Genomic DNA, 22,700 nt, shown 5'->3' with positions numbered 1-22,700 from the left:
CCCACCACAGTGGATGCCACAATCAATATGTGACATATGGATGGTAATATAAAGAGGACAGAGTTAAAAACTGAAAGGAGAGTAAGAATAACAATCCAGTGAAAGTGAACAAACAACAGGTTGAGGGAAGAGGATGATCCCTCAGCACTGGGAAGACATGCCTTTTATGGCTCATTATTACAGGTTCTTTAAAAAAAAATATTTTCTGTTACAATCTAAAACTACGTTGTTGAATATTTATGTGTACACATTGCTATGTCTTTGAATGTCTTTGCTAAAATCTTTCACATCCAGTCTGACGAGGTACATGGTAAGGGCGATCGCTTGCATCTCTATCACATGTGGCTGGTGGCACGTTAATTGGGGAGGACAGAGTCATAATAATGGCTGGAACGGAATTAATAGAATGCTCTCAAACACATCAAAGACCTGGCTTCCATGTTGTTGATACCATTCCATTTACTCCATTGCAGCCATCATTATGAGCCGCCCTACCCTTACCAGCCTCCTGTGATCTCTATGTGTGACATCTTAGTGTAGCCAGTTTGTCAGAGTTTTGTTTCCAGAAACTATGCCACCTCTCACCTACTTCCTCATAAGTTAATTTAAGTCAAGTCAAGTTAATAACTCAAGCTGATTAAAGTGTGGATTCCATCTCATCTACAAGAATAACAAGTATATCAAGTTATGTTGAAGCTACTTCCCTGCAGTAGACACACCAGATGTATTTTCTCTCCAGTCTTTCCACCACAGGCGAGCGTGCTTTAAGCCAAACTCTTCTCAATTGTGATCTGCGTGTATCTAATCGTAAGTATTATTTGTATATGTGTTTAAAGCTGTCAGGGAAAATAGAGTTAATGGCAGAAATGCTTTACTCTAATAAATCCCAGCAATTAATATTCAAGTCGATGTTGATGGTTGGTAATAACTGTGTGAGAACCAGACAGGCCTTGATAAAAAGGCCAAGTTTTGCATATATAAGAAAGTGTCTTGAGTAGTCTTTGGCCCTCAGGTGATTAAATAAATAATAAATAAGTCTGTCTGTCTGTCTGTCTGTCTGTCTGTCTGTCTGTCTGTCTGTCTGTCTGTCTGTCTGTTCTGTTGTCTGTCTGTCTTCTGTCTGTCGTGTCAGTCAGTCAGTCAGTCAGTCAGTCAGTCAGTCAGTCAGTCAGTCAGTCAGTCAGTCAGTCAGTCAGTCAGTCAGTCTGTCTGTCTGTCTGTCTGTCTGTCTGATCCCTCAGTACAGCTATCAGGATTATGGAGATAATGGGAGAAATGCTTTATATTATTAAATAAAAGGACCAAGTTTTACATATTTAAGAAAGGTCTCAGGTGATTACATAATAAATCCATATCATATGATCCATAACATCGCCTACTTGAATCACATTGTGGTCTAGAGCTCAGAATCTTTATGATTTATATCCAGTATGTTATCCTCTCTTTCAGAAATGATGTGGACTTGGACAGACTGTCTGTGTGTCAATCTCCTGCTTCTCCTCCAAAGATGTTCTTTGTGTGTGTGTGTGAATGATTTGCATGAACGATGGGTACGGTTTGCACTTTCGGTACTAGGCTATTCCATTGGCAAACAAGCTAAATCAAGCAAACCTTAAGTATTTGGGCCAGGTTTGGTGTTGATCTTTAGTGTGGTCTGTTAAAGTATGAAAGGGACCAACCGTTGATGATGTGCATGGTCGCTTTTGATATTAAATGGTTGTTTTCTTTCCTGAGAAGTTTGAGGTTCTTGGTCCGACTCGTGCCATTGTTGCTGTGGCTGGTGATGACATCATTCTGCCCTGTATATTCAAATCCAACATCAGTGCTGAGGACATGAGAGTTGACTGGTTCAGAAATTCAACCTCCCAGACCCTCAGTCAAACATCGCGTCCATCTCTACCAAGACGGCAGAGACAAATACCATGATCAGATCCACTCCTACAGGGGAAGGACATCGCTGTTTAAAGAGGAACTGAAGAAKGGMAACACCKCTTTGAAACTGACCAGGGTACAGGGCACTGATGATGGACGTTATAAATGTCTTGTTSAGTCTAAGACACATTATGATGATGCCACCATTCAAGTCWACGTCAGAGGTACATTTCTTAAATACAACAACCCATATGATGTTCCTCCCAATCTCAGTAGTACTTCATCTCCAGTCTCCCTTTGTGTCTGTAGCTATAGGATCCAAGCCAGAGGTGTCCATTGGGGGGCAGAAAGAAGGAGGGATGGCTCTGCTGTGTGTATCTAAAGGCTGGTTCCCTGAGCCTGAGTTGGAGTGGCTGGACAGTGAAGGGGTCACTCTGTCTGCTGGACCKTCAGAGACAGACAGGGACTATGAGGGATTCTACATAGTCAAACTAAAGACCATCGTAAAGGAGACTGACATCAACCGCTTTACCTGTAGAATCAGACAGAGACAGATCCATGAGGTGATGGAGACAGAGTTTCACATCCCTAGTGAGTAACATCATAGTATTGATTAGCTGAGATGGAACACTTCATGTTTTATATGCTGTTGTATTACAAAGGCTGCTTAACAAACATAAATAGGACAGTTGGATACAAGTTTGTCTACATTTTTAGAACTCTAAAGTATTCTAAAGTCAAGATGAAACCACGTTGGTTTTGTAGATCCAGCTGTATGCCTCCACCTTAAATGAATGGAAAAGATAAACACAACATTAAACCAGGAAATTAGATGGTGCTCATCTTTTCCAGTCATTTGGCATTGAGGCATATTGCTGGAGCTACACAACTGATGTCATGGGACGTGGTTTCATTTTGACAACAGTCTGCAATTGAGGTCTTTAAACATCTGACAAATTTAATTTGAGTGAAATGTCCCTTTAATATTATTTGGTAGCAGTGGTTAGCATGGCACTAATCTCAATTTATTTGTGTCTTGCAGGTGAGCTGATCCTTGTTCATGAAGAGGCATGGAGAATAGCCTTTGCACTGATTGTCTCTATGGGCATTGTGGCCATATTAGCTTTCACGATTTGGCACTGGAATGGTTTGCACAATGACTATGGTAATAGAAAACTTTTTTGACTGAATGTAAATGTTTTAAAGTGCAGTTTACAGAGTGACATACACAAGGAGTTGGGTACTAGAACCAAAAGGTTGCCAATTCGAATCCTCGAGCCGACAAGGTGAAAATCTTGAGCATGGCACTTATTTGCACCAGGGTTGTTCTYGTATTTTCTCCACAAAAATACTAGATGTTTTAATATAAGGTTTATTTAAATCTCAGTGCATTGTTTACCTGAAGCACATCAGTGTAACTTCTTCCTTCATGTAAAAGACTTTGTCAGAAAACATCTTGAGTAGGTTATTTAGTGGACCTTTCCTCTAACTGTTATCTATTTCCATGTCTGTAGATGCATCCTAAGCTGAACACAGTCAAGAGATAGTTAAGTAGTGTCTTACTGTCAAACATGCAGTTTTGTCCTCCAGAAATGGAACTTCATCAGAGAAAACACAGAGGTTCTGTGTTCATTAAGTATGTCCTCTCTGTCTCTCTTTTTGATGTGTCCAGAGCAAGTTAAAGATGAACACAGTCTTGAGTTGAGTAAGTAGTGTCTAACAGTCCTATGCATCAATGTGTAAAAGTTTACTATTTCATAATGTTCTCCTGCATGGATGTAAGATGTCTACAAAGCAAGTTCAACATATCAACACTTTAAAGCTGAGTAAGTCTTGTCCAACAGTCCTATGSATCAGTGTCATTTCTTATTGGGATCACAAACAATAATTGGAGACAAACAATTCCCAACACATGAATATGTAACAGAAATGAATAGCGTACAACAGCTAGTTTCATGGATTTAAAATCCTTACCTATTTGACATTAATGCTTTTTATCACATTGYTTTTACTGTCCCCATCCCCCTGCCACACAATTAATTGAATGAATTGTTCACCGTTAAGAATGCTTTAATTGACTTTAATTCATCTGTTTGTCTGCTGAGATACTTGCTGATCAGCTGGGTAAGTAGAAGCTATACACAATGCATTACTAGACCCTTATGGTCAATTTACAATAYATACATGTACATTCTAAGSCAGGGTTCTCYAACCCTGATCCTGCAGAGCTACTTTCCTGTAGGTGTTTGATCCAACCTTAATTGTAACAAACCTGATTCAACTTATCAAGAAGCAAATGATTAAAATCAGTCTCACTAGGGTTGGAGTGAAAACCTACAGGACATKATCTCTCCAGGAACAGGGTTGGAGAGCCCTGTTCTCRGGGTTTACAATTTCCATTGTGCAAATATGCAAATAGCACAAAGATTAGTCATAATTATGTGGTAAAATATTACTGTATTGGAATTATTTTATGTTCACACCAAGAATGCTATTTTGTTTCATTTTTTTTTGTTGAAAATGTTCACACTTTAATTAACAGGAATTATAATTTGTTTTATTTGTTTAATTTTCACAAATTTTGTAAACATGAAGGGGAGTCCAGGTAAATGAATGACACTGAATTCTATTCCAAATAGATTAGATCACTTCATACTGTTGTTTGCAGGTATACTGTATTATGGAAGAGTGATTCTTTTTACACATTGTCACTTACCATATGTGTTTGGTTCTGAACTTGCATTAAAAAATCTCTCACTTTATCCATAAAGTTTAGAGATGGAGATTTGTATAGTATACAGTATACTCTAGTGTAACATTATATTACCATAGTTTCTGGTATCCCCCAAATCTGACAAACTCTTTCTCTGTATTGTAGAACTTGAAACCATCAGAAGACATGCAGGTCAGTGTGGAAAACTCTCCAGTCCATCCACCTAGACCTTTACATGGATACTATTATCTTCACATACTGGTATTACTTGAAATACCACGCATTCACATCTGCAATATACTGTATGTTGTTATCAATAACAACCTATAGGATACATATGTCTACAGTAATGTACTGTGCAGCAAAACCTGCAGTAAAGTTTGTTTTTCAAAATAATTCTAATAAGGTGTATGTTTCTCTCAACAGGGATGTGAGTCTAGACCCTGATACAGCACATCTCCAACTCATCCTGTCTGAAGACGGGAAACAAGTGAGATGTGGAGACGTATGGCAGCATCCCCCTTCCAACCCAGAGAGGTTTGATACTTGTGTCAGTGTCCTGGGAAAGGAGGGGTTCTCCTCAGGGAGATTCTACTATGAGGTTCAGGTGAAGACAAGGTGGACTATAGGAGTGGCCAGAGAGTCCATCAACAGGAAGGGGAAGATTACAGTGAGCCCTGAGAATGGATACAGGACACTGTGGATTAGAAATGGAGAGTACAAGGCTCTCTCTGGCCCCTCTGTCCCCCTCTCCCTGAGAGAGAAGCCCCAGAAGGTTTGTGGATTGTGTTTGTGGATTATGAGAAGGGTCGGTCTCCTTCTATAGTGGAGGCCAGGTCTCATATCTACTCTTTCACAGGCTGCACCTTCACTGAGAAACTCTATCCATATTTTGGCCCCTGTCTTATTGACGGAGGTAAAAACTCAGCCCCACTGGTCATCACTCCTGTAGATATCACTGACTTTCATATCAAACATTGAAATACTGTTAACATTTGTGTGTGTGCATGTCAGACTACCAAACTTGTGTGTGGGTGTGGATAGGTGTGTGTGCGAGCATGTCATCCTATGGTTTCCATGTTGTCTACATAWAGCCCTATTATACAGTATGTAMGCCTAATGTATTGACATATTCTGAACATCAGTCTGGTAATATTAAACCTATTTGAACTTCATTCAAACTTGAAATAAAATCTAAATCAAACTTGTCACAATATAAATGACGTTGTCAACCGTAAAATCCCCTGAATCAAATCATTCTGAATTATTGGCTGTCGTTGGTGAGGTAGAGAAATTAACTACTCAAAAAGGCTGCTCCTGATTGGCTGTGACATGTGTTGGTCTTTCTCAGGGGGCCTATCAGATATTTCCTGACTCAGGTCACATAACATAAATTACTAATTCAGGCTGGAGTTAAATCAGGAAGAGACAACATCATAATCAATCAATAACAGATCAATCAACTCTGGTCACAGTCCCGGGGAGTGGGTCTGGGAGGGCTAGTGTGTGTCTGTATGTGTCCGTTCGTGCCTGCATGTGTGTGTGTGTGTGTGTGTATTTATAGACTGTGTGTAATGTGTGGTAAGATACTGAGTGTCAGTTCATCAGCATCCTTGTCAATGCTCATCTGATGTCCTGGCCCTTACCCCACAGGCTCTGTAGACAGTATTAAATGAATAGCTATAAGGAATATGTTTTTCCCAACACATGATGTGCTTTCCCCTCCACAACACAACATCCTATCTGCCATGACCAAATATACAGTAAATGAAGATAGTTCACTCAGGCCATTTACCATTTAAAATGTATTTTATGGTCTACTTAAAGGAAAAATCCACACAAAACCACCCATTCTTATAAATTACAGTGTTAAATAAGAGAACAATATTTTTGGTGAACAAATGTTCATTTTCCTTTATAATATGGTTGGTAGCAACGTGAAAAACGTGTCTGTTCCAGCTCGAGTTGACTACAAAATCCACAATGCAATGCTCTCTCTATTGGCTGGCTGCCTAGCTAGCAAACGTAGCTACACACAATAATACCAAAGACAATGTCAGCATGTGAAGTAGCTAGTTAGTGCAATTTGTTTAGGCGAYTTTACAGCTATCAATTTAGGAGTTTACAATCTCASCWTGTTCAACCTGCAGATCGATGTGCCTCACAGAGTTGAGTCAACGGCAGAGATACTTCTGAGGAGATGGGAAATTCCATTGGAATCACATTGTGTATGTCGCTCATGTATGTTGACTATGTACGTCAACGTGCCACGCTGTGCATTCTGGGATAAGGAGAGCTCTCCTTCAAGGAGTGAATGGGAGTGAATTGGGTGCTAGCTCAAAAACACAACATGAGCATGAATTTGGTCAACATTAAAAATATTTTCCGAAATGTGAGATAATTAACTTGATATCTGTAATAGTGTATAGCGTTGGAATCGTGACATTACTTAATTGCGTGGAAAATATGCACGTTTCTTGACTCATAACCTGACTTTGAGAAAGGAATGCGTTTAGCAACTGCGTGATGCAGCATGGATAACGTCAACACGATTGGTCGACAGTCTGCTGGGTGGGGTGTAATACCATTCATTGCCCAAATTGGATTCCTATATAATTTCTCTAGTATCTCAGGCAACGGCGCCAAGCAATGCACCCTGGACTGAAGAGGCAGATAAATAGGAGAAATGTGCTAGACCCTCTGTTAAATTAAATTAAACATTTCTCGAGGTAGGAATATCGCAAAATTATATATCGCTAATTTGTCCTGGAATATTAACATTTAGTTGTTATTTTACCTGAAATCCACAAGGCCCTCTACTCTGACAATTAATCCACACATAAAACGGTAAACCGAATCGTTTCTAGTCATCTCTCCTTCCAGGCTTTTTCTTTGGACTTTATATGGCGATTGGCAACTAACTTTCATAAGAACACCGTACCCAAACCGGTCGTGCACCATCTGCGCAAATTGATTTTGTCCCCCACACCAAATGCGAAAATGACACGCAGGTTGAAATATCAAAACAAACTCTGAACCAATTATATTCATTTTGGAACAGGTTCGAAAAGCATTAAACATTTATGGCAATTTAGCTAGCTAGTGTGCAGATGCTAGCTAATTTGTCCTATTTAGCTAGCTTGCTGTTGATAGCTAATTTGTCCTGGGATATACAGTTGAAGTCGGAAGTTTATATACACTTAGGTTGGAGTCATTAAAACTAGTTTTTCAACCACTCCACAAATTTCTTGTTAACAAACTATAGTTTTGGCAAGTCGGTTAGGATATCTACTTTGTGCATGACACAAGTAATTTCTCCAATTGTTTACAGATTATTTCACTTAATTCACTGTATCACAATTCCAGTGGGTCAGAAGTTTACAGACACTAAGTTGACTGTGCCTTTAAACAGCTTGGAAAATTCCAGAAAATTATGTCATGGCTTTAGAAGCTTCTGAAGCTTCTGATAGGCTAATTGGAAGTGTACCCGTGGATGTATTTCAAGGCCTACCTTCAAACTCAGTGCCTCTTTGCCTGACATCATGGGAAAATCAAAAGAAATCAGCCAAGACCTCAGAAAAAAATTGTAGACCTCCACAAGTCTGGTTCATCCTTGAGAGCAATTTCCAAACGCCTGAAGGTACCACGTTTATCTGTACAAACAATAGTACGCAAGTATAAACACCACGCAGCCGCCATACCGCTTAGGAAGGAGACACGTTCTGTCTCCTAGAGATGAACATACTTTGGTGCGAAAAGTACAAATCAATCCCAGAACAACAGCAAAGGACCTTGTGAAGATGCTGGAGGAAACAGGTACAAAAGTATCTATATCCACAGTAAAACGAGTCCTATATCGACATAACCTGAAAGGCCGCTCAGCAAGGAAGTAACCACTGCTCCAAAACCGCCATAAAAATGCCAGACTACGGTTTGCAACTGCACATGAGGACAAAGATCATAATTTTTGGAGAAATGTCCTCTGGTCTGATGAAACAAAAATAGAACTGTTTGGCCATAATGACCATCGTTATGTTTGGAGGAAAAAGGGGCAGGCTTGCAAGCCGACGAACTCCATCCCAACCGTGAAGCACGAGGGTGGCAGCATCATGTTGTGGGGGTGCTTTGCTGCAGGAGGGACTGGTGCACTTCACAAAATAGATGTCATCATGAGAAGGAAAATGATGTGGATATATTGACGCAACATCTCAAGACATCAGTCAGGAAGTTAAAGCTTGGTTGCAAATGGGTCTTCCAAATGGACAATGACCCCAAGCATTCTTCCAAAGGTGTGGCAAAATGGCTTAAGGACCACAAAGTCAAGGTATTGGGGGGGCCATCACAAAGCCCTGACCTCAAACCTATAGAAAATTTGTGGGCAGAACTGAAAAGGCGTGTATGAACAAGGAGGTCTACAAACCTGACTCCGTTACACCAGCTCTGTCAGGAGGAATGGGCCAAAATTCACCCAACTTATTGTGGGAAGCTTGTGGAAGGCTACCTGAAATGTTTGACCCAAGTTAAACGATGTAAAGGCAATGCTACCAAATACGAATTGAGTGTATGTAAACTTATGACCCACTGGGAATGTGATGAAAGAAATAAAAGCTAAAATAATTAATTCTCTCTACTATTATCATGACATTTCACATTCTTAAAATAAAGTGGTGATCCTAACTGACCTAAGACAGGGAATTTTTACTAGGATTAAATGTCAGAAATTGTGAAAAACTGAGTTTAAATGTATTTGGCTAAGGTGTATGTAACCTTCCGACTTCAACTGTAAACATTGAGTTGTTATTTTACCTGGTCCTCTACTCCGACAATTAATCAACACATAAAACGGTAAACCGAGTCTTTTCTAGTCATCTCTCCTCCTTCCAGGCTTTTTCTTCTTTGAACTATGTGGCGATTGGGATCTAACTTTCATAGTTACCATGACGACAGACCAAATTCAGTTTATCTTTCAATCACCCACGTGATTGAGATGGCACGTGGGTATATGCTTCTAAAAGCCAATGAGGAGATGGGAGAGGCAGGACTTCCACCGCGTTCTGCTTCACAAATAGAAGCAACTTCTATTTTAGCGCCTGGCAACGCAGACGCTCGTTAACTCTCGCGGGCAGTGCAGGTGCAATGATTGAATAACATGTATATGTATATTTATTTGCAACGCTCGCGCACTGCGTTTCTACAGATGCTGGTTCGAGACCCGTGCCGGCCGCGACCGGGAGACCCATGAGGCCCAGCGTCATCCGAGTTAGGGGAGGGTTTGGCCGGCCGGGATGTCCTTGTCCCATCGCGCTGTAGCGACTCCTGTGGCGGGCTAGGCGCATGCACGCTGACGCGCAGGTTTATGGTGTTTCCTCTGACACAAAATGTTGTTTTGTGGATGGGTATAACTTGTTTGTATAAAATGTATAATAATCATATTTAAAATTACTAAATTGGGCAATTTTGTATACATTTATGTAAATTTGCTAGGGGGATTCTGGTAAGATTCCGGCAAAGTCGGATGAATTCCGATCGACGGAAATGGCCCGATCTACTTGGGCCGATTCTGGGCAGTCATTCATTTTGATTCCGGGCCGAGTCCGACACCTGATTCCGGGTCGATTCAATCAGTTCCGACCCCCAGGAAGAGGGCCGCTTCTAGGCCGATTCCTCATTGCTAGCTGGGGTGAGAGCGACTGTACAACATTATACGTCATACGGGACACATTTCTGACTGCTTGAACGCCAATAACTCAGATACACATTAAAACATGAAATGACCCCAGGAACTGAAAAAAAACATCACTCAGAGATGCACAAACATAATATAACATTTAAAAGGCCCTGGTTCTCATTAGCCTGACAACTCACTAAATTCTTCCTCTGCTCTGTTGCTGGATACAGATAATGTATATATAATAGTCCATTGACTCCTGGGCACTGTAAACTAACTCCATACCCTGGCTTTTTCTTTCTCCCCCCCCCCCTCTCTCCCCCCCTCTCTCTCCCTCCCTCTCTCTATACCTTTCCCATGGCACATCCATTTACAGCCCTTCATGCACGTTAACCCTCTTGCAGCCCAAACACTCTACTCCCTCTCCCTTCCCACAAACACAGCATTACACCCTTGAACACACAGACACACACTGTACACAGACGAGCTAAATACGTGTGTGTGTGTGTTACTCACAGTTTGAATTAATTGTTATGTGTTTGTCACTATGGTTATATGTGTATATAGTATAGTAACAGAGAGGGCATTCACACCTTGTATCATTTCTGCTGAATGTCATTGTAACGGTTGCTCTCCTCCTCTTCGTCTGAAGAGGAGAAGCAGGGATCGGACCAACACGCAGCGAGGTATGTAGACATAATGAATTTTAATTATAATAACGAATACGAAAAATACAAGACAAACTACAAAACAACAAACGACGTCAACAGACCTGAACATGCGAACTAACATAAACACGAAGAACGCACGAACAGACTAAACAAAACGAAACAGTACCGTGTGGTGCACAAACACAGACACAGCAACAATCACCCACAAACAAACAGTGTGAACAGCCTACCTAAATATGGTTCTCAATCAGAGGAAACGTAAAACACCTGTCCCTGCATGAGAACCATATCAGGCTAATTAACATGAACCCAACATAGAAACACATAACATAGAATGCCCACCCAACTCACGTCCTGACCCACTAAAACAAACAATTAACACAATAAGTAGGGTCAGAACGTGACAGTCATCCTATGGTTTCCATGTTGTCTCCTTATAGCCTTATTATACAGTATGTAAGCCTAATGTATTGACATATTCTGAACAAGTTTTCCAAGTACAGTGAAATGCCTTTCTTGCAAGCGCTAACCCCAATAATGCAGTAATCAATAACAATGTAGAACAAAAACACACAACATATAAAAATAAGGAATACACGATAAAGTAAGTAAGCACACTATATAGTCAGTTCCAGTAGCATATTTACAATGTGCAGGGATACTGGAGTGATAGAGGTAGATATATATAGAGGCAAGTTGACTAGGCATCAGGATATATGATAAACAAAGTAGCAGCAGTGTATATGCTGGTCCAAAAGGCTCCTTAACAGCTTATACCCCCAAGCCATAAGACTGCTGAACAATTAATCAAATGGCCACCCGGACTGTTTACGTTGACCCCTTTATATGTACACTGCTGCTACTCGCTGTTTAATATCTATATAGTCACTTCACCCTACCTACATGTACAAATGTCCTCAACTAACCTGTACCCCCACACATTTACTCTGTACCGGTACCCCCTTGTACCGGTACCCCCTGTATATAGCCTCGTTATTGTTATTTTATTGTGTTACTTTCTATTTTATTTTTACTTTAGTTTATTTAATAAATATTTCCTTAACAGTATTTCTTGAACTGTATTGTTGGTTAAGAGCTTGTAAGTAAGAATTTCATGGTAAGGTCTACACCTGTTGTATTCGGAGCATATGACAAATAAAATGTGATATAACAACATTGCTGAATGTTACTCTGAACTATCCATTCTAACCACGGCAGAGAGAGAGAGGGTGGACAAACTCTCCAACAGAAACAAACTTTCCAATAGAGATCACGACGACACACTGAGCGTAAATATATTGATTGATTGCAATTATTCCCGAATGAGTGAGCGTTCATGTGCAAAGGATTAGCATTTCAATTGTAATAATTATCAATTGTCTTTTATCTCAGTCGACCCCAACTTCCCTTTTGTCCACCAAGCCGCGATACCGGTTTATCCCACTAGGGAAACTCTGCTGTCATTTCCTTGTAATTATCTACTGTTTGTTCATGCATTTCTGTGATTATTTAGTTAGTTAATAAATAAATGATTGAGACAATTGATGTATGGATGACTCATAGTGAAGACTGAGTTCGTGCAGTTAACCAACAATTTACGACGTTTGGAATGAGACTAACGTGAGGTAAAGAATAATTCATTAATTAGAATACTAATTGATCAGATATTAAAATATCTGAAAGTTATATTAGGAAAATTATAACTTTGTAATCTGAATATTTTCCTTGGTGCCCCGACTTCCTAGTTAATTACATCTACCTGATTAGTTAATCACGTAATAATAATTACAGAGAATTGATTTGGTAAATGAGCTGGTGAATTGGTGTTGAATGCTGAGCTGTAGTCAATGAACAACATTCTCACATAGGTATTCCTCTTATTTAGGTGGGTGAGGGCAGTGTGGATGTGTTGTTGCCTACCCTCACCACCTGGGGTCGGCCCATCAGGAAGTCCAGGATCCAATTGCAGAGGGACAGTGGTTCAGACCCGAGTCCTAAGCTTACTGATGAGCTTTGAGGGGACAATGGTGTTGAATGCTGAGCTGTAGTCAATGTACAGCATTCTCACATAGTTATTCCTCTTATGTAGGTGGGTGAGGGCAGTGTGGAGCGCAATTTAGATTGCGTCGTCTATGGATCTGTTGGGCGTATGCAAATTGGAGTGGGTCTAGGGTGTCTGGGATAATGGAGTTGATGTGTGTCATAACCAGCCTCTCAATGCACTTGATGATACATAAATCATATTAAGAGAGACTTATTAACTAACCAGCTTCATCATTGGGGTGTGTGTGTGTGGGGGGGGGGGGGTTTGTGCGAAGATACTGGTGTCATTCTTATCATCTGTGTCACGCTCATCTGATGTCCTAAAATAATATAGATGCCATTTAGCAGATGCTTTTATCTAAAGCCACTTACAGTCATGTTACATATGGGTGGACCCAGTAATCAAACCCACTACCTGGTGTTACAAACACCATGCTACCTATATAGGAAATAGGGTGCAATTTGGAACAAGACCAAGTATCTGTAGAGCCAGTTATGCTGTTCCACTTTCCTGCCACTAGAGGTCACATCTCCTCTGATATTGTGCTCTTGTCAAAGATAGTGTACTTCTGTACATAGGGAATAGGGTGCCATTTGGGACTCTGAGCATGGGCTCTCATGAGGTCACTGAGACAGAGGCCAGTCTGGAAAGACTGGATGTGTTTCATCCATGCTTCATTACTTGTATTTAAACCCACACCACATGGCTGTGTGTTGTTGTTTAGATTTGTGTGTTGTTGTGTGTGTGTGTGTGTGTGTGTGTGTGTGTGTGTGTGTGTGTGTTGTGTGTGTGGTGTGTGTGTGTGTGTGGTGTGTGGTGTGTGTGTGTGTATGTGTGTGTGTGTGTGTGTGTGTGTGTGTGTGTCATCTACAAGTGTGTGTGTTTAGCATATCTGGTGTTGTGTGGCGTATCTGTGCCTGCTAGTGTGTGCTGTGAGCAGCAGAGAGCGTGCGTGGATGTGCATGTGTTACCAAGCCATGTCCTGAGGTCCTATTCTTACCTCTGTCTCCTCAGTCTAATAGTCCTGAGTCCTATCTTCTTACCTTTGTCTCCTCAGTCTCATGTCCTGCGTCCTCTTCTATCCTCTGTCTCTCAGTCTCATTGTCTCTCACAGTTCAAGCCTCTCAAATCATTCATGTAATGTAGGATGCCTGAATCAGCTGGAGACTTGGAGGAGGAGGAGGGAATAGGAGGGAGGGAAGGAGAGATAGGAGGGAAAAGAGGAGTGAAGAGAGGAGAGGAGGAGGGGAGGGGAAGGGGGATAAAAGGATGGGAAAGATGGGAAAGGAGAGGATGGGTGGAGGGGGCAGATGAGAGGTACGTAACAGGTCATAAAATGTAAACTGAACAAAGCATCAAACTTCAAGCACTGATTTATAAGGATCTTTAATAAAAGATAAACGTGTTACACCCTGGCAGAGAGGATACAGACACAGACACATGATGGCACACACACACACATACTTTACGTCTTACTATACTTGTGAGGACTTTTTGGGGACCACAAATATTCATATCCTATTTTCCTTAACCCTAACCTAACCCTAATCCCTACCCTAACTTAACCCTAACTTTAACCCTAACTCCTAACTTAAACGTAACCCTTAACCTACCCCTAACCCTAATTTTAACACAACCCTTAACCTAATCCCTAAACCTTAAAGGCATTTTACAAGTGAGGACCGGAAAATTCCTAATTCCCTGAATTTTAGTTGGTTTACTATTCTTGTACTCACAAGTATAGTAAAATGTGTACAGACACACACACATACACACACACACACAACACTGCTCTGTAGGGAAAATGCAGAGAACACCATAGGGAGTTATCATCAAGGCCTTAACAGTCAGAGCTGCAAGATTCATTTAGGCCTCAATCCGTGGCGTGCTACACCGCAGGTCACTATACAACCAACGATGCCGCTTTTAAAGGCCTTCGCCCGACATTCCCAGAGATCGTATTCATGGTTAACATCTTGTGGGCCTCCTTCTTTAAAAGATTGTTATAGTGCGTGGAGGATTTAATCCCAGCCTTAGTATTAGGCAGGAAATGGTGAYGGTTGGCTGTGATTGGTTAATGATGTATACAGTATACAGAACTATACGGTCAGGAGTTTTTCCTGGTAATGAAGGTCACGTGGTCAGGAAAAACTCCAGGTCCTGATATAAGACATCATGATGCCCACACACAGTAACGATGACAAAAGGAGAGAGAACAAACAGTGTATTTACAAAACATCATCATTCTTTTTGGCCTTGATTCAGARCAGTAAAGCTATAAGTACGAACACTACGGAATAAAGTACGTATAATGTTGCCATCACGTAATCAACACAGATTTTGGATTTCTTGAATGCCAAAGAGGGAAAAAACTCTTCTGATTCACAGGTCTCTCATGGGTCTTGTTGTTTTATGTGGGCTACGTTGCTATGTGAACGACCAGTCGCAGTCATAGCCTATCAGACGCTAAGCTGGTGATCCACCCCCCTTTCACACTCTCCTGTAGTGACTTCCTAGACATTATTAGGATATAATATGTCACTTAGCAGATGCTTTTATGCAAAGCCACTAACCGAACAATGTCTGTGAGTGAATATGTCTTTAATATGTGTGAATGATCCTTGTGGGAAGTGAACCAATTACCTTGGATTTGCTAGTGCCACACTCTTACCAACTTTGGGGATGGTGAGGGAGAGGGAGAGGGAGAGGGAGAGGGAGAGGGAGAGGGAGAGGGAGAAGGATGTAGAGAAAACACCTCACAGAACAGAGTTGTGACACCAGTTAAATATCTTAGAATTATACATACAGTTCATCAACGTCATGGAAACTCCATAGAAATAATGAGTGAAACAAGGAGAGGAAAGAAGAGGAGCAGAAGAATAAGGAGAGGAGCAGGAGAATAAGGAGAGAAACAAGGAGAGGAAAGTAGAGGAGCCAGGAGAATAAGGAGAGAAACAAGGAGAGGAAAGTAGAGGAGCCAGGAGAATAAGGAGAGAAACAAGGAGAGGAAAGAAGAGGAGCAGGAGAATAAGGAGAGAAACAAGGAGAGGAAAGTAGAGGAGCTGGAGAATAAGTAGAGAAACAAGGAGAGTAAAGAAGAGGAGCAGGAGAATAAGGAGAGAAACAAGGAGAGGAAAGAAGAGGAGCAGGAGAATAAGGAGAGAAACAAGGAGTCCAGGAAGCTCAGTAGAATAAAAGAGAGATCAGGGCAGGAGAGAAAAGAGAGGAGGAAGTTGGAGAGGAGGAGAGAAAAGAGAGGAGGAAGTGGGAGAGGAGGAGAGAAAAGAGAGGAGGAAGTGGGAGAACAGGAGGAGAGAAAAGAGAGGAGGAAGTGGGAGAACAGGAAGAGAGAAAAGAGAGGAGGAAGTGGGAGAACAGGAGGAAAAATAAGGTTAAAGGTAGAACAGAACAGATCAGGAGCGGATTTAAAAAAAGAGAAGGAATGAGAAGAGGAGGGAAAGCAGATCCGTAGAGAGACCGGAGGAAGAGGAGGAGTGTGTCCCAATAATATCTCCTTCTTCCTGAAGTGTGCACTCATTTGCTACTCCAACTAATGTAAAAATATTGGATTAGTGTAGGTATGGGCTACAAGGAGGTTCCATATACCAATCATTTCCTTTCAAATCCATGAAGGGAAGTGAACAAGTGCACACTTCATGGGAATGGGGGGATTATTGAGCCGCAACCATGGAGATTGAGTAATAGGAAGGGAGGAGCAGGGTCAAATGTCAGGTCAAAGTTGAGAGGTAAGAGATCAGGGGTCAGAGGTTAAAGCGTTCCCTCGTCCAGCAGTTTGTTGATCCCGTTGCAGATCTTCCTCAGGTACAGTCTGTACTCCTCTCCGTCTCCGTACAGCTCGGCCAGGAACTCCCCGTGGGCAAAGTGGTTGAACACGTGGTCGATGCGAGTGTGCGACCGCAGGGTCAGGTGCTGCTCCACCAGCGCATGCAGAAGATCCCGGCATTCCAGCAGCAACTCTGACAGAATGCGGTGGTCGAACGTGTAGTCCACCTCGTAGAAACTGACCGCCGTCATGGCCGCCTGGTTCATCTTCTTCTTGAAGCGTTCGACCGTGTCCAGTTCGTCCGGGCTGAACTGGTGGTTGCGGTACAGGATGCCGATCTTCAGGGCGATCTTGATGACGTCTTTGACAATCTTGTGGGCCTCCTTCTTACTCTTGGTGAACTCCCGGCTGGCCTTGTACAGCTCGTCCAGGATCTCACTGCTGACGTCGTCCGTCAGGAGGTTGGCCACCGCCATGGTCGCCATCTTGGATAGGATCTTCTTCTGTGCCTGGAGGGCCAGGGAGCGAGAGTTGAAACACTCCTGGCCTGGAGGGGGGTGAGGGTGGAGGAAAGGAGGGGAGAGAGAGAGATGGGGAGGAGAGGATGGTGGGGGAGAGAGGGGAGGGGTTGGGGGGAGAGAGGTGAGGAGAGGGGGGATGGTTAAAGGGGAGGTAGGAGGAGGAGGAGGAGAGAGGGGGGAGAGGGAGATAGGGGGAGAGATAGAGAGAGGTGTAGATGAAGGACAGAGAGAGTTAGTGTTTATAGCTCCACAGCCCACCCAGTCAAACACACATTCCTCTCTGTCTCTCTGTTTTAGCTCTTGTCAAAGAGAAGGAGAATCAGGACCAAACACACAGAGAAGATATGCTTTATACTAACCCTCCTTTTAAAGTCATACTGTAGTCATGCACTTCTTACAGTGAACACATACTATAAACTCGAGTACAGGAGTCAAACTCATAACACTTTGTCACATAGGTCTACAGTTATACTGTCTTGTCAGACCAGCAGCATTATATCAGTAGCATTAAAGGGGAAGTCTAAAGAGGATCAGTTCCTGGATCAGTTCCTGGATCAGTTCTGGATCAGTTCTGGATCAGTAAAGGTTAAATGAAGTCAGTACAGTAAATTATCTGGAAAATCAAACCGTCTGAAACTTGCAGTGAAATGGCTGACACACACAATGCTCACACACACACCACAGTACGACAGTCTGGATAGCTTTGCGTCATGCCTCTTACATTCTCTAACGTAAAAAAAACAACTTCTCTGGCTACTTTCTCTCTTGTCAAACAACACTTATTTTACATAATCATTCCACTCTTCATACTACAGTAAAACTACAGTGGTCTGACTGACTATTAGACGGAGGGGAAAGTGACTGACTGGTAGCCTGAAGGGGATAATGGCTGACTGGTAGACTGAGGGGGATAATGACTGACTGGTAGACTGAGAAGGATAATGACTGACTGTTAGACGGAGGGGAAAGTGACTGACTGGTAGCCTGAGGGGGATAATGACTGACTGTTAGCGGAGGGGAAAGTGACTGACTGGTAGACTGAGGGGGATATGATGACTGGTAGACTGAGGGGGATATGACTGACTGGTAGACTGAGGGGGATAATGACTGACTGGTAACTGAGGGGGATAGTGACTGCTGGTAGACTGAGGGGATAATGACTGACTGGTAGACTGAAGGGGATAATGACTGACTGGTAGACTGAGGGGGATAATGACTGACTGGTAAACTGAGGGGGATAGTGACTGACTGGTAGACTGAGGGGGATAATGAGGGACTGGTAGACTGATGGGATAATGACTGACTGGTAAACTGACGGGGATAGTGACTGACTGGTAGATGAGGGGGATAGTGATGACTGGTAGACTGAGGGGGGTAATGACTGAGTGGTAGACTAAGAGGGATAATGACTGACTGGTAGACTGAAGGGGATAATGACTGACTGGTAGACTGAGGGGGATAATGACTGACTGGTAAATGAGGGGGATAGTGACTGACTGGTAGACTGAGGGGATAATGACTGACTGGTAGACTGAGGGGGGTAGTGACTGACTGGTAGACTGAGGGGGATAATGACTGACTGGTAGACCGAGGTGGATAATGACTGACTGTAAACTGAGGGGATAATGACTGACTGGTAGACTGAGGGGGATAGTGGCTGACTGGTAGACTGAGGGGGATAATGACTGACTGGTAGACTGAAGGGGATAATGACTGACTGGTAGACTGAGGGGATAATGACTGACTGGTAAACTGAAGGGGATATATGACTGACTGGTAGACTGAGGGGGATAATGAGGGACTGGTAGAACTGATAGGGATAATGACTGACTGTAGACTGAAGGGGATATGACTGACTGGTAGACTGAGGGGGATAATGACTGACTGGTAAACTGACGGGGATAGTGACTGACTGGTAGACTGAGGGGGATAGTGCTGATGGTAGACTGAGGGGGTAATGACTGACTGGTAGACTAAGAGGGATAATGACTGACTGGTAGACTGAAGGGGATAATGACTGACTGGTAGACTGAGGGGGATAATGACTGACTGGTAAACTGAGGGGGATAGTGACTGACTGGTAGACTGAGGGGGATAATGAGGGACTGGTTGACTGATGGGGATAATGACTGACTGGTAGACTGAGGGGATAATGAGGGACTGGTAGACTGAGGGGGATAATGACTGACTGGTAGACCGAGGTGGATAATGACTGACTGGTAGACTGAGGGGGATGGTGAGGGCCTTAGAGTTGGGTCAGGAGTTTCTCCTGGCCAGTTCACATGGACAATCTCCTGTCCCTATGACTGAAACAATGAATTAATGAATAAACAAACGAATGAACGAAAGAATGAACAATAATAAATATCAGTGGTGTAAAGTACTTATTAAGTAAAAATACTTGAAAGTACTACTTAAGTCGTTTTTTGGGGTATCTTGTACTTTACTTTAGTATTTATATTTTTGAGAACTTTTACTTTTACTTCACTACATTCCTAAAGAAAAGATTGTATTTTTTACTCCATACATTTTCCCTGACAACCCAAATTACTCGTTATATTTTGAATGCTTAGCAAGACAGGAAAATTGTGAAATTCACACACTTATCAAGAGAACATCCCTACTCCCTAAGGTCTGGCGAACTCACTAAAAACAAAGGCATCTTTTGTAAATAATGTCTGAGTGTTGGATTGTGCCCCTGGCTATCCATACATTTTAAAAACAAGAAAATGGTACCGTCTGCTTTGCTTAATATAAGGAATTTGAAATGGTTTGTACCTTTACTTTTGATACTTAATATATTTGAGCAATTCCATTTACTTTTGATACCTAAGTAAATTTAAAACAAATACATTTAGACTTTTTCTTAAGTAGTATTTTACTGGGTGACTTTCACTTTTACTTGAGTAAATTTCTATTAAGGTATTTATACTTTTACTCAAGTATGACAATTGGGTATTTTTCCACCACTGATATATAGATAGATAGAAATGAATGAATGAAAGAATAAATAAATGAATACATAAATACATGAATAAATACATAAATAAACAAGTACATAAATGACCAAAAGCAAATCACATGTGTGTCACATGTATGAAGAACAGAAGCTATAGCTGGCTTGTAATGGAGAGGAAAACTAGAAACAGACATCTCTTCAGAGAAATGCCAGCAAGCTAACATATTGCATGTGTTTGAGTCTGAGTGCATCTGAGCCACACACCCACGCACGCACAGATACACACACACACACACAGACACACACACAACACCACACACATGTATACAAACACACACACACAAACATACACAAAACAACACACACACAAACACACACAAACAAACACACAACACACATGCGCACACTCGCACGCATGCACCGATACACACACACACACACACACACGCATTCAAACACACAAACACACACACACAAACACACACACAAACACAAACACAAACACACACACATGTGAGGGGTGGGAGGCGTAGGCAGAGTACGGCTGTGAATGGGTTTTATTTTCATCCCACCCAGCACCAAATTACACACCACATATCAACCATTATGATTAAAGAGGCTTTTTTTCTTCTATGCTTCTTTCTAGTTTCCCTGAGTAGGAATTCAGTCTGGGGGAGGGGGAGAGAGAGACAGAGAGAGACAGAGAGAGAGAGAAAGACAGAGACAGAGACAGATAGAGACAGACAGAGACAGAGAGACAGAGAGAGACAGAGACATGGAGAGAGAGAGGCAGAGAGAGACAGAGAGAGACGTAGAAAGACAGAGAGACGTAGAGAGACAGAGAGAGATGTAGAGAGACAGAGAGAGCAGAGTCTACACCTTCACTATGGTGAATCACTAAAACAATACAGAAATACACTATGGAAAAAGAAGGAACAGCACGTCAGATATCAGCTCAATGTAATTGAAGAATCCATAGACTCTAACCACTTCTGGGAAAATTGGAACACACTAAACAAACAACAAAACGAAGAGTTATCTATCCAAAATGGAGATGTATGGGTAAACCACTTTGCCAATCTTTTTGGCTCTATAACAAAGAACAAACAGCAAAAACATATACATGATCAAATACAAATCTTAGAATCAACTATTAAAGACTACCAGAACCCACTGGATTCTCCAATTACCTTGAATGAGCTACAGGACAAAATAAAAACCCTCCAACCCAAAAAGGCATGTGGTGTTGATGGTATCCTTAATGAAATGATCAAATATACAGACAACAAATTCCAAATGATTATACTAAAACTCTTTAACATCATCCTTAGTGGAGACAAATTTGACCCCAATAACTACCGTGGGATATGCGTCAACAGCAACCTTGGGAAAATCCTCTGCATTATCATTAACAACAGACTCGTACATTTCCTTAGTGAAAACAATGTACTGAGCAAATGTCAAATTGTCTTCTTACCAAATTACTGTACGACAGACTACGTATTCACCCTGCACACCCTAATTGGCAAACAAACAAACCAAAACAAAGGCAAAGTCTTCTCATGCTTTGTTGATTTCAAAAAAGCCTTCGACTCAATTTGACATGAGGGTCTGCTATACAAATTGATGGAAAGTGGTGTTGGGGGAAAAACATAAAACATTATAAAATCCATGTAAACAAACAACAAGTGTGCGGTTAAAATAGGCAAAAAACACACACATTTCTTCCCACAGGACCGTGGGGTGAGACAGGGATGCAGCTTAAGCCCCACCTTCTTCAACATATATATCAACGAATTGGCGAGGGCAGTAGAACACTCTGCAGCACCCGGCCTCACCCTACTAGAATCTGAAGTCAAATGTCTACTATTTGCTGATGATCTGGTGTTTCTGTCACCAACCAAGGAGGGCCTAGAGCAGAACCTAGATCTTTTACACAGATTCTGCCAGACCTGGGCCCTGACAGTAAATCTCAGTAAGACCAAAATAATGGTGTTCCAAAAAAGGTCCAGTTGCCAGGACCACAAATACAAATTCCATCTAGACAATGTTGCCCTAGAGCACACAACAAACTATACCTACCTTGGCCTAAACATCACCACAGGTAACTTCCACAAAGCTGTGAACGATCTGAGAGACAAGGCAAGAAGGGCCTTCTATGCCATCAAAAGGAATATAAAATTTGACATACCAATTAGGATCTGGTTAAAAATACTTAAATCAGTTATAGAACCCATTGCCCTTTATGGTTGGGAGGTCTGGGGTCTGCTCACCAACCAAGAATTCCTGCCAAATGTATGACCATTTTAGAGACACATATTTCCCTCAGATTACACAGACCCACAAAGAATTCGAAAACAAATTACATTTTGATAAACTCCCATATCTATTGGGTGAAATACCACACTGTGCAATCACAGCAGCAAGATTTGTGACCTGTTGCCACAAGAAAAGGGCAACCGGTGAAT

At 41.9% G+C, this 22,700-nt stretch overlaps 2 protein-coding genes and 1 pseudogene across 2 annotated transcripts; 2 read left to right on the top strand and 1 right to left on the bottom strand.

Moving 5' to 3' along the window:
* Window positions 1-377: 377 nt before the first annotated feature.
* On the top strand, window positions 378-3,175 carry LOC112075785 (butyrophilin subfamily 1 member A1-like; annotated as a pseudogene).
* Window positions 3,176-4,379: 1,204 nt separating this feature from the next.
* LOC139022555 (erythroid membrane-associated protein-like) lies at window positions 4,380-5,805 on the top strand. The gene is given in 4 exon segments (XM_070441064.1): window positions 4,380-4,477; window positions 4,751-4,846; window positions 5,012-5,369; window positions 5,372-5,805. Coding segments are annotated over 3 exon segments (579 nt in total). The 5' UTR covers window positions 4,380-4,477; window positions 4,751-4,820; the 3' UTR covers window positions 5,567-5,805.
* A 9,372-nt stretch (window positions 5,806-15,177) lies between these two features.
* On the bottom strand, window positions 15,178-17,307 carry tnfaip8l3 (tumor necrosis factor, alpha-induced protein 8-like 3). Its single transcript, XM_024142717.2, has one exon. The coding sequence runs from the start codon at window positions 17,235-17,237 to the stop codon at window positions 16,737-16,739; it is 501 nt and encodes a 166-aa protein (XP_023998485.1). The 5' UTR covers window positions 17,238-17,307; the 3' UTR covers window positions 15,178-16,736.
* Between the last annotated feature and the right edge of the window lie 5,393 nt (window positions 17,308-22,700).

The sequence above is a fragment of the Salvelinus sp. IW2-2015 genome, unplaced genomic scaffold (genome assembly GCF_002910315.2).
Source record: "Salvelinus sp. IW2-2015 unplaced genomic scaffold, ASM291031v2 Un_scaffold3395, whole genome shotgun sequence".
In the NCBI taxonomy this organism is placed as follows: Eukaryota; Metazoa; Chordata; class Actinopteri; order Salmoniformes; family Salmonidae; genus Salvelinus; species Salvelinus sp. IW2-2015.
This window is presented reverse-complemented; position numbering and strand designations above follow the sequence as displayed.